This window comes from Haliotis rufescens, unplaced genomic scaffold (genome assembly GCF_023055435.1).
Source record: "Haliotis rufescens isolate VD_foot unplaced genomic scaffold, xgHalRufe1.0.p SCAF_2, whole genome shotgun sequence".
Classification (NCBI taxonomy): domain Eukaryota; kingdom Metazoa; phylum Mollusca; class Gastropoda; order Lepetellida; family Haliotidae; genus Haliotis; species Haliotis rufescens.
The window spans coordinates 33,802,922-33,816,410 of NW_025963890.1; the positions used below are offsets into that span (position 1 = coordinate 33,802,922).

The following is a 13,489-nucleotide window of genomic DNA, read 5'->3' on the forward strand; positions in this document are numbered from 1 at the left end:
ATTTGATGCCACCATCAGCACTATTACAGATGTCATTGTCGATAAGTGAGCCAGCTGTTTGATGAGGGTCATGTTGACACACATACCCTGCAGGACGGTGTAACAAATGTCTGGTGTTGGGTGGGGGTCATGTTGATAGACATACCTTGTAGGACTGTGTTACCAGTGTCTCGAGTTGGGTGGGGGTCATGTTGATGGACATACCTTGTAGGACTGTGTTACCAGTGTCTCGAGTTGGGTGGGGGTCATGTTGATGGACATACCTTGTAGGACTGTGTTACCACTGTCTGGTGTTGGGTTGGGGTCATGTTGACACACATACCCTGCAGGACGGTGTTACAAATGTCTGGTGTTGGGTGGGGGTCATGTTGACGGACATTCCTTGTGGGACTGTGTTACCACCGTCACATGTTGGGTGGGGGTCATGTTGATGGACATACCTTGTAGGACTGTGTTACAACTGTCTGGTGATGGGTGGGGGTCATGTTGACGGACATACCTTGTAGGACTGTGTTACCAGTGTCTGGCGTTGGGTGGGGGTCATGTTGATGGACATACCTTGTGGGACGGTGTTACAAATGTCTGGTGTTGGGTGGGGGTCATGTTGACACACATACCCTGCAGGACGGTGTTACAAATGTCTGGTGTTGGGTGGGGGTCATGTTGATAGACATACCCTGCAGGACTGTGTTACCACTGTCTGGTGTTGGGTGGGGGTCATGTTGACACACATACCCTGCAGGACGGTGTTACAAATGTCTGGTGTTGGGTGGGGGTCATGTTGACGGACATACCCTGCAGGACTGTGTTACCACTGTCTGGTGTTGGGTGGGGGTCATGTTGACACACATACCCTGCAGGACGGTGTTACAAATGTCTGGTGTTGGGTGGGGGTCATGTTGACACACATACCCTGCAGGACGGTGTTACAAATGTCTGGTGTTTGATGAGGGTCATGTTGACGGACATACCCTGCAGGACGGTGTTACAAATGTCTGGTGTTGGGTGGGGGTCATGTTGATGGACATACCCTGCAGGACGGTGTTACAAATGTCTGGTGTTGGGTGGGGGTCATGTTGACGGACATACCTTGTGGGACTGTGTTACCAGTGTCTCGAGTTGGGTGGGGGTCATGTTGATGGACATACCTTGTAGGACTGTGTTACAACTGTCTGGTGATGGGTGGGGGTCATGTTGACGGACATACCTTGTAGGACTGTGTTACCAGTGTCTCGAGTTGGGTGGGGGTCATGTTGACGGACATACCTTGTGGGACTGTGTTACCAGTGTCTGGTGTTTGGTGGGGGTCATGTTGATGGACATACCTTGTAGGACTGTGTTACAAGTGTCTGGAGTTGGGTGGGGGTCATGTTGATGGACATACCTTGTATGACTGTGTTACAAGTGTCTGGAGATGGGTGGGGGTCATGTTGATGGACATACCTTGTAGGACTGTGTTACAAGTGTCTGGAGATGGGTGGGGGTCATGTTGATGGACATACCTTGTAGGACTGTGTTACAAGTGCCTGGTGTTTGGTGGGGGTCATGTTGATGGACATACCTTGTAGGACTGTGTTACCAGTGTCTCGAGTTGGGTGGGGGTCATGTTGATGGACATACCTTGTAGGACTGTGTTACCAGTGTCTCGAGTTGGGTGGGGGTCATGTTGATGGACATACCTTGTAGGACTGTGTTACCAGTGTCTCGAGTTGGGTGGGGGTCATGTTGATGGACATACCTTGTAGGACTGTGTTACCAGTGTCTCGAGTTGGGTGGGGGTCATGTTGATGGACATACCTTGTAGGACTGTGTTACCAGTGTCTCGAGTTGGGTGGGGGTCATGTTGATGGACATACCTTGTAGGACTGTGTTACCAGTGTCTCGAGTTGGGTGGGGGTCATGTTGATGGACATACCTTGTAGGACTGTGTTACCAGTGTCTCGAGTTGGGTGGGGGTCATGTTGATGGACATACCTTGTAGGACTGTGTTACGGCTGCCATGTGTTGGTCAAGGGTCATGTTACTTCCCACATCTTGACTGAACACAATCTGTAATCACATATGAGTGACTTACACAAGTCATCCAACTGCATAATGAAAGCAAGCAAGCAAACAGAAAATACAGTGAATGTTTTCCATTTTATTTCATTCAATAAATACTTGGTATTAAATTCATTTGGATGTTGAATCACATTGTATAGCTTCTAACATGTCTGACAGATCTCATGTGAGTTGCTATGGCAACATATACAGTGTGAAATGATGTCCTTTTGAGTAGGACTGAATCTCTTCATACAAGTTCCACACCAAGAGACCACCGAGACATTGTCTTAAGATATCAAAACGATGGGCAGGTGGGTGGTGGGTGTATGGTGCCATTTCTTTAACGTATTAGTATTACAACAGTTGAACAGAGCAATATAGCAATAGTTGGATGAGTTCCTTAATCTTCCCATGTGGATATCCTCTGAGTACTTGGGGAAATACATTTTGATTTTTATACCCGCATTTGTGTCATACTGAAATTACGAAACAAGTGTCAGAACTCTTGTATTTCCCAAGCGAGAACGAGGGTAACTCATTAATTCTTACACAAGTTTCATAAAATCAGTACGACACACATGCGAAAGTAATAATTTCTTTATTACCTTTTTCTTATTATTATTTCTTAATCCTTTTGAGCTCCACTTTAGAAAATGCACTGATCACGATCACCATCTTAAAAATACCCATTTTAGAATGACGTCAACAATCTTCACCTAAGACATTTCTAGTGTGACGTCATGCCGACCTTACGTCACAAAAAGATTAAAATGACGTTAACAATGACATCTGGATGACGTAAACAACACACTGGAGCCTGTCAAGTTGTATTTGGTCTGCTGCACATTCAAATTTTATTAACTCGGTTATTTCTAACCCTTTGGGTAATAAATCTCGTTATGGACTGCTACAACAATTATGAACATTATGTGAATGAATACTTACACGTTTGTTGAAACAAGGTGATATTTTATAAAAACAAATGAAAATTTCCATGATTAACTGTATTTATCATTTCATTATGTATATCAATACCATGAATTAATTATGTTCTAACAAAATGTTTTATTTTAAAAGCGATTGTTTCTTTGTTGTTTAATGCTGCACTCAACAATTATTCTAGTTACGTGATGGCGGTATGTAAATGTAAATGTAAATCTGGACCAGACAATCCAGTGCTTTACATTGTAAGCATTAATCTACCCAAACGGGACATGATGACTTTCATCAACCAAACCAAATCCTGTTAGTCATCTCTCAAGACAAGCATGGGCTGCTTAAATGGTCAACAGTACATACTCATTTCATTACATCTATCGACACTATCTTGTCAGTAAAGAACTGGGCTATTCAGCCGTCGTGTATGACAAGTGTAGATCGCTGGGGACCAACTTTAAACAAACATCCCCATAGGGGTATTTAAAGACATTGAAGAATCTGGCTTGGACAATACTTCATAGCAATGTGGTCATTAGGCTAATCCACCTGTCTGAGTACCTCGATGAAGAGGAAGCTACAAGGATGCTCACCTTCAGAGTGTCCATGAACTTAGAGAGGCCAGCTCCCTTAGAGTGAAGGCTGCTACTAGAACCTGTAAAAACAAGCCCCAGTAAGTCACTACAGTCCCAACAAGCCCCAGTGAGTCAGTACAGTCCCAACAAGTCCCAGTGAGTCGGTACAGTCCCAACAAGCCCCAGTGAGTCACTACAGTCCCAACAAGTCCCAGTGAGTCAGTACAGTTCTAACAAGTCCCAGTGAGTCACTACAGTCCCAACAAGTCCCAGTGAGTCACTACAGTCCCAACAAGTCCCAGTGAGTCACTACAGTCCCAGTGAGTCAGTACAGTTCTAACAAGTCCCAGTGAGTCACTACAGTCCCAACAAGTCCCAGTGAGTCACTACAGTCCCAACAAGTCCCAGTGAGTCACTACAGTCCCAACAAGTCCCAGTGAGTCAGTACAGTCCCAACAAGTCCCAGTGAGTCACTACAGTTCTAACAAGTCCCAGTGAGTCACTACCGTCCCAACAAGTCCCAGTGAGTCACTACAGTCCCAACAAGTCCCAGTGAGTCACTACAGTTCTAACAAGTCCCAGTGAGTCACTACCGTCCCAACAAGTCCCAGTGAGTCACTACAGTCCCAACAAGTCCCAGTGAGTCACTACAGTCTCAACAAGTCCCAGTGAGTCACTACAGTTCTAACAAGTCCCAGTGAGTCACTACCGTCCCAACAAGTCCCAGTGAGTCACTACAGTCCCAACAAGTCCCAGTGAGTCACTACAGTCCCAACAAGTCCCAGTGAGTTAGGAAAGTCACTGTGTGTCAGGTAGATGTGGTTTTATGCGTCCCGCATTAGGTTTTATACCTCAAGCCAGAGGCAAGTGCTATACAAAACAAGCATGAAATACTCATGTTCCCCGCCAATATGACATGTTCGGTTGTGTGCAATGTATTAACTCCTGTAAACTATGTTCACTGGACCTTTTTGTAAATGGCCTAATTGCAGCACTAAAAAAAAGTTATTACTGGTGTTGTTTTGCCATCTGCAGTTTATGATAGAATATGTAACTGTATTTGTAATGAGTAAGGATGAGACATATGGGCATTTCAGTGTAGGTTCTAACACCGTTATCAAGCAAGTGAAGTACAGAGAATGGTTGACAAGAATATATACAGGACAGGAGGCAGTGTTTATACAGTTGAGTATGTTTAAGATCAGTTACACTGTTGTATTTGTAATGAGTTGTGTTATTACTTAAGAGAAGTAAGGGAGTTTTTACTTTACTTAGAGATCAATGAGAGCAGGGGTCACCATGAGGTGTACTGAGAAGTACAGCATCAATCATCTGATGATCTGAGTAGTAGACTGGAGTCTGGAATGCTACAGCACTGGCAGGATCAGTAAACAAGTCCAGTGTAGCTCCAAGACAGCGAGTTGGAGAGTGAATGAATTGAGTCATTTTCCGCACATTAAAGAAATCTTCAAGTTTCAGTTTTTCACTCAGATCACAGTTGAAATCCCCAGTAACTAGGACATGTTCACATTCATGCTGCTTGGAGAGATCCTGAAGTTTCTGCAAGAAGTTAGTAAGTGAATGCGACAAACGTGTCCATGACACTTTTGGAGGAACATACACACAAGCAATGCAGAACTTGCCAACAAGAAAGGAAATGTATTCAGTACTGCGAGATGACATTATGTGCCAAGTTTGGTGAAGAAATATTGTACGGTTTTCAAGATCTGCTCCAGAAACGAGGACTATCGCCATTTTCAGTCAAAGTCGTTGCAAGGGAAACTCGAAAAATAATCTTTTAAAAAATCCCAAACGATCAAAAGGCACCAGTTCACCACTAGACCTATCTATGAGTCAAGTTTGGTGAAGAAATATGGTACAGTTTTCAAGATCTGCTCCAGAACGAGGACTACTGCCATTTTCAATCTAAGTCAAAATCGTTGCCATAGTAACTCGAAAATCAGGCACCAGTTCACCACTAGACCTATCTAGGTGCCAAGTTTGGTTAAGATATCTCTCATGGTTTTTGTGTTCTGCTCCGGAAACGAAATGTGATGGACGGATGGACGGACAGATGGATATACGGAAGGACGGCACCCATTCCTATATCCCCCTTCCACTTCGTGGCGGGGGATAATAACGAGGGACACATAAAACCACAAGTGCACCCAGTGATACTGCTACAATCTTACTAACATGTTTTAATCTGCCATTGTAAAAGAATTAAAACAAATTCAAAATTGATAGAAAACAGCTGTTTGAATGAGCTGAGGTTAACTTGTGCTGTGTCATGTGACTTTCACTGACTTGTAAACAACATGCCACCTTTAGCTCCTGAGTGCGGGTACAAGGGATTTATTCTCCCGCTCAGAAATTTATTTCCCTCCCAGGTGGGTTACATAGTATTTTATAAAGTTCACCTGAACCAATCAGATCTCATCATTCAGGATAAGTCAGCAACCCATGCTTGCCATGAAAGGCGACTATGCTTGTCAAAAGAAAAGACTAACGGGATTGGGCCGTCAGGCTCGCTGACTTGGTTTGTGCATGTAATCATATCCAAACTGCGTAGATTGATGCTCTGGATGTCAATCACTGGATTGTCTGCTCCAGACTTGATTATTTACTGACCGCCGTCACAAAGCTGGAATATTGCTGATTGTGGCATTGAACAACAACATTCATGATAAGTCCCTGTGTGTCCCCAACACCTTCACCAAACATTGCAGGAAACTATTTCAGAGATATACAAGTACCCAACAAGAACTAACGGTATTACCATCATTGTTGAGATGCGCCACCACCTTATCCAGGACATCCAACACAGAACTTCTGGTCTCAAATGTGATGTTCACCTGGGCTAGCAACTCAAACATAAACCTGTAACATATAAAAGGCAACTGCTGTAACAAGAAGGACACAACTGATACATGTAGGACACAAATGTATCACGAGGACACAAATGTAACATGTAGGAGACAACTGTAACATGTAGGACATAACTGTAGCATGAAGGACACAACTGTAACATGTAGGAGACAACTGTCACATGTAGGACACAACTGTAACACGTAGGAAAAAAACTGTAACATGTAGGACACAAATGTAACATGTAGGACACAAATGTAGCATTTAGGACACAACTGTAACACATAGGGAAAAACTAAGACGTAGGACACAGCTGTAACATGTAGGAAACAATTGTAACACGTAGGACACAACTGTCACAAGTAGGACACAACTGTAACATGTAGGACACAACTGTAACACGTAGGAAAAAACTGTAACATGTAGGACACAACTGTAACATGTAGGAGAAAACTGTAACATCAAAGGACACAACTGTAACATGTAGGAGAAAACTGTAACATGTAGGACACAACTGTTACCTGTAGGGACAACTGTAACATGTAGGACATAACTGTAACATAAAGGACACAACTGTTACATGTAGGAAACAATTGTAAAACGTAGGACACAACTGTAACATGTAGGAGACAACTGTAACATGTAGGAGACAACTGTAACATGTAGGAAAAAACTGTAACATGTAGGACACAACTGTAACATAAAGGACACAACTGTAACATGTAGGAGACAACTGTAACACATAGGAAAAAACTGTAACATGTAGGACACAAATGTAACATGTAGGACACAAATGTAGCATTTAGGACACAAATGTAGCATGTAGGAGACAACTGTAACATGTAGGACACAACTGTAACACGTAGGAAAAAACTGTAACATGAAGGAGAAAACTGTAACACGTAGGAAAAACTGTAACATGTAGGAGACAACTGTCACATGTAGGACACAAATGTAGCATTTAGGACACAAATGTAGCATGTAGGAGACAACTGTAACATGTAGGACACAACTGTAACATGTAGGACAACAATTGTAACATGTAGGACATAACTGTAACATGTAGGACATAACTGTAACATGTAGGACATAACTGTAACATGTAGGAGAAAACTGTAACAACAAAGGACACAACTGTAACATGTAGGACACAACTGTAACATGTAGGACACAACTGTAACACGTAGGACACAACTGTAACATGTAGGACATAACTGTAACATGTAGGAGAAAACTGTAACATGTAGGACACAACTGTAACACGTAGGACACAACTGTTACATGTAGGGACAACTGTAACATGTAGGACATAACTGTAACACAAAGGACACAACTGTAACATGTAGGAGACAATTGTAACACGTAGGACACAACTGTAACATGTAGGAGACAACTGTAACATGTAGGACACAACTGTAACATAAAGGACACAACTGTAACATGTAGGAGACAACTGTAACACGTAGGAAAAAACTGTAACATGTAGGACACAAATGTATCATGTAGGACACAAATGAAGCATTTAGGACACAAATGTAGCATGTAGGAGACAACTGTAACATGTAGGACACAACTGTAACACGTAGGAAAAAACTGTAACATGAAGGAGAAAACTGTAACACGTAGGAAAAACTGTAACATGTAGGAGACAACTGTCACATGTAGGACACAAATGTAGCATTTAGGACACAAATGTAGCATGTAGGAGACAACTGTAACATGTAGGACACAACTGTAACATGTAGGACAACAATTGTAACATGTAGGACATAACTGTAACATGTAGGACATAACTGTAACATGTAGGACATAACTGTAACATGTAGGAGAAAACTGTAACAACAAAGGACACAACTGTAACATGTAGGACACAACTGTAACATGTAGGAGAAAACTGTAACATGTAGGACACAACTGTTACATGTAGGGACAACTGTAACATGTAGGACATAACTGTAACACAAAGGACACAACTGTAACATGTAGGAGACAATTGTAACACGTAGGACACAACTGTAACATGTAGGAGACAACTGTAACATGTAGGACACAACTGTAACATAAAGGACACAACTGTAACATGTAGGAGACAACTGTAACACATAGGAAAAAACTGTAACATGTAGGACACAAATGTATCATGTAGGACACAAATGTAGCATTTAGGACACAAATGTAGCATGTAGGAGACAACTGTAACATGTAGGACACAACTGTAACACGTAGGAAAAAACTGTAACATGAAGGAGAAAACTGTAACACGTAGGAAAAACTGTAACATGTAGGAGACAACTGTCACATGTAGGACACAAATGTAGCATTTAGGACACAAATGTAGCATGTAGGAGACAACTGTAACATGTAGGACACAACTGTAACATGTAGGACAACAATTGTAACATGTAGGACACAACTGTTACATGTAGGAGACAACTGTAACACGTAGGACACAACTGTAACATGTAGGACACAACTGTAACACGTAGGACACAACTGTCACATGTAGGACACAACTGTCACATGTAGGGCACAACTGTAGCATGTAGGACACAACTGTAACATGTAGGACATAATTGTAACATGTAGGACATAACTGTAACATGTAGGAGAAAACTGTAACATTTAGGAGACAACTGTAACATGTAGGACACAACTGTCACATGTAGGACACAACTGTAGCATGTAGGACACAACTGTAACATGTAGGACACAACTGTAACATGTAGGACACAACTGTAACATGTAGGACATAACTGTAACATGTAGGACATAACTGTAACATGTAGGACACAACTGTTACATGTAGGACATAACTGTAACATGTAGGACATAACTGTAACATGTAGGACACAACTGTACCATGTAGGACACAACTGTAACATGTAGGACATAACTGTAACATGTAGGACACAACTGTTACATGTAGGACATAACTGTAACATGTAGGACATAACTGTAACATGTAGGACATAACTGTAACATGTAGGACACAACTGTAACATGTAGGACAAAACTGTAACATGTAGGACATAACTGTAACATGTAGGACATAACTGTTACATGTAGGACAGAACTGTAACATGTAGGACATAACTGTAACATGTAGGACACAACTGTTACATGTAGGACATAACTGTAACACGTAGGACATAACTGTAACATGTAGGACATAACTGTAACATGTAGGACATAACTGTAACACGTAGGACACAACTGTAACATGTAGGACAAAACTGTAACATGTAGGACATAACTGTAACATGTAGGACATAACTGTTACATGTAGGACAGAACTGTAACATGTAGGACATAACTGTAACATGTAGGACACAACTGTTACATGTAGGACATAACTGTAACACGTAGGACACAACTGTAACATGTAGGACAGAACTGTAACATGTAGGACATAACTGTAACATGTAGGACACAACTGTTACATGTAGGACATAACTGTAACATGTAGGACATAACTGTAACATGTAGGACATAACTGTAACACGTAGGACACAACTGTAACATGTAGGACAAAACTGTAACATGTAGGACAAAACTGTAATACACAGGACACAACTGTAACATGTAGGACACAACTGCTCTAACTAGTAGGAGAGGACTGTGTGGACCATTGCTTGTGTTTTCTAGTATCTAGATCAGATGTGGTATTGAAAATACAAAATTCATTCGCTCACTGTCTCACTCTTTGTAACAAATTTCAGTAACCTTGACCTACATGCCTGGCTTTGTGAGGCCTTGACCTCCACCTGGAATGTGAATTTCATCTATTTTCTCTTCAAGCTGTCGTAGAGTTTCTGAAAAACAGAGAGTGCAGTGGTTTTACAAAAAGTCAGAATGTCAGAAAGATGTACATTATCTTTGAACTTTCAAAGTGCAGTACAATAACACAAAAGGTTCCAACATATTGCAATAAAAATAGAGCCACAAGGCTCTGTAGCTCACCTGAACTTTCTTGGCATATTTTGTCAGATCAGAAAGGTCATACAAGAATATACAAGAGTCATCAGAAAGATGACATATCCCCCCGGCAGCTGTCTGTAAAGTAACCACTAGTAAATGTGCAATTCTCTATGTAATGAGTCAACAGTTGAATGTTCTTTAAGAAGCATACATTGTTTACCCACTGAATGGTTTTCGAATTCTGGCCCGGAAACGAACCCGTTCCCCAATGGAGTCTATGTCCAACTTCATTCCATAAAAATTTAAAAAAATAAAAATTAGAAAAATCCCAAAATATCAAAAGGCACCACTTCAGTATGTGCCTGATAGATTTGCCAAGTTTTGATCAAATACACTGAATGGTTTTGGAATTCTGCCCCGGAAACGAACCCCATCCCCAATTGAGTCTATGTCCAACTTCATTCCATAAAAATTAAAAAAAATTAAAATTATAAAAATCCCAAAATATCAAAAGGCACCACTTCAGTATGTGCCTGATAGATTTGCCAAGTTTTGATCAAATACACTGAATGGTTTTGGAAGTCTGCCCGGAAAAGGAAATGATTACGGACAGACGGACGGACAGACAGACTGGCTGACCGCTATATCCCCCCGCATTATATGCCGGGGGGATAACAAAAGACACAACAGAACTTTTCACAGCCACAGCAGTATCTGCAGGTCAAAGGTTGACAGCATGAGAATGTTGAATTGAGCATGGTATATACTTAACGCATATGACATTTCATAATGATACACACAGAACAGGCTGAGCAATGGACAAAAAAGATGGCTGCTGTGGTGACCTTGTTGAAATTCAGAATCATAATGATGTGAGCACTACTTGACATGCGGTAGCGATGATCATCCATGCAAAGTATCAGGGTCAAAGGCCATTTGGTTTCAGTGACAGCATACCAAAACACAAGTCCATCTGACTTTTAGGCTAAAAAAACAAGAGGGCTCTGAGAGCACAACACATCCCCCGAATGAATTTTTTTAACGAGTTTATATTTTCTTTGTATTTTATGAAATAACAACAGTAGAAGGCACTGTATTTGAAACAAATTGTGCAGAACATTTTGTTGGGAGTAATCCAGTCTGAATGCTAATGCCATAAGGATGTAGCTCACCCACAAAAGCCTTATACAAGGAAACTAACTATAGTTATAGTTATAGTAAGATATTGTGATATTCTCTGGAAACTGGAGGAGGAGTAGATTTCATGAAGCTCTGTGAAACAGGGGCAGTTACTCTGTCAAAATTAGTCGAAATGAAACGGGACTGCGATATGCGTATCATCAACATGTTGACATCTTGTGTGTAGAGTGTCAGGGATATTCTCTAAAAGCTGGTGGAGGAGTTGATTTCACAAGCTTAGTACCTCTCTCACAACTAGGCAAATGAAGCTCCGTAAAACAGGGGCAGTAACTCTGTCAAAATTAGGCGAAATGAAATGGGACTGCGATATGCGTATCATCAACATGTTGACATCTTGTGTGTAGAGTGTCAGGGATATTCTCTAAAAGCTGGTGGAGGAGTTGATTTCACAAGCTTAGTACCTCTCTCACAACTAGGCAAAAGAAGCTCCATAAAACAGGGGCAGTAACTCTGTCAAAATTAGGCGAAATGAAATGGGACTGCGATATGCGTATCATCAACATGTTGACATCTTGTGTGTAGAGTGTCAGGGATATTCTCTGGAAACTGTAGGAGTTGATTTCACAAGCTTAGTACCCTCTGTGGGACGGACGGACGGACGGACGGACGGACTGCGCCACAAAATAATCCCCCTTCGGGCATTCTGGCCCGGCGGGGGATAAAAATATTCTTGGTTCTCAGGCACCGCCGCATCATCATTAAGTCCGCCACACGTTTCGTTTTTATTTCCATTTTCAAAGCAACAACAAAAAATCCTTAAATGTTCCGCATCTCGAACACACGACCTCAACTGTGAAATGCTACAATACTCAAAATAATGCGATCCAATATAACGTGCAGTTACTTCCCTTCCCATGCGCACTGCTTTAATGCGCATCCCATGTGTTATGGTCATGGCAGCAATAGGAATTTGGTCAATGAAAACATTAAATTTGCAATACAACATCACTAGACATGATGATGGTATTCAAATACAAATTCAATGGTATTTGTGTACTGTATGAGGGACAATGTTTCATACCAGAGGTTACTTGTCTCGTAAAATAAGCGGGAAATCGATGCTAATTTATATACCCCGGCTATAAAGCGAATCAGAATAAAGCACATCACTAGTGCATACAAAATCTCTATATTTGCAATAAAAATGTTTTTGTCTTCCGCAGAAATTTTTTTTACATTGTAGCCCTTCAGCGAATTCAGGAAACGGAACAGATATCAATTAATCTTGGTCAATACAAATTTGAAATTTGAGATAAAACATCACTAAAGCCGATTAAATTGTATTTCCTGTTCTGATTGGCATTGTCTTATATGCAGAGATTAAGATTACCGTGCGTCTTGTCTTGTAAACTAAGCAGGAAGAAGCATTCAGCTGTACACACTTTTCTCGGAATCAACCGGTGATTCGGCCAATAATATAACGTCAAAATATTTTTATACAATGAGCGGAAGAATTGTATCTGAAACTATTATTTTATCAGGAATAATTTATTCCAATATCATGTGTAGTTGCAGCTTTACTGTATATATGTGAAATAAATTAATAACCATAAGCGTAGCACTTTGGTTCAGCTGATCGCCATTGCCGGAAAAGTTTTCGAATGGAAGAATTTGACCAATCACTGTCCATGCGCCCGCGATTGCGAAAACTTAATGTTGACATATAATAGTTAAACTACAACAAGTATGACTTTCAGCAATTCAATGTATGGCATTTATGATATATAAGTATCCATTCTCTATCCACTAAAGTTCGTTTCAAGGCGTCAATAGCGGTAATATGACCGTGGTTGCTGTAAATAACGGTGAGTTATCTGTTGATCACTTCACATACGATTTTGCCGAAATCAATTGAAACAATATGGAATGAAAAGTTACATAAAAAATTAATAAAATAGATAACCAACATAAGTCGAGATATATTATGAATTCTTTCTACAACCAGACAG

At 41.0% G+C, this 13,489-nt stretch overlaps 1 protein-coding gene across 1 annotated transcript in view; it reads right to left on the reverse strand.

Annotated features, from left to right (window-relative positions):
• Positions 1–13,489, reverse strand: part of LOC124111924 (regulator of telomere elongation helicase 1-like) — a 177,053-nt gene that overhangs the window by 104,813 nt on the left and 58,751 nt on the right. Inside the window, exons 12-15 of the mRNA XM_048399831.1 lie at positions 10,156–10,234; positions 6,334–6,434; positions 3,573–3,634; positions 1,975–2,049 (exon numbers count right to left, since the gene is read on the reverse strand). Of these exons, the coding sequence (XP_048255788.1) occupies positions 1,975–2,049; positions 3,573–3,634; positions 6,334–6,434; positions 10,156–10,234 (317 nt within the window). The remainder of the gene's footprint in view (positions 1–1,974; positions 2,050–3,572; positions 3,635–6,333; positions 6,435–10,155; positions 10,235–13,489) is intronic.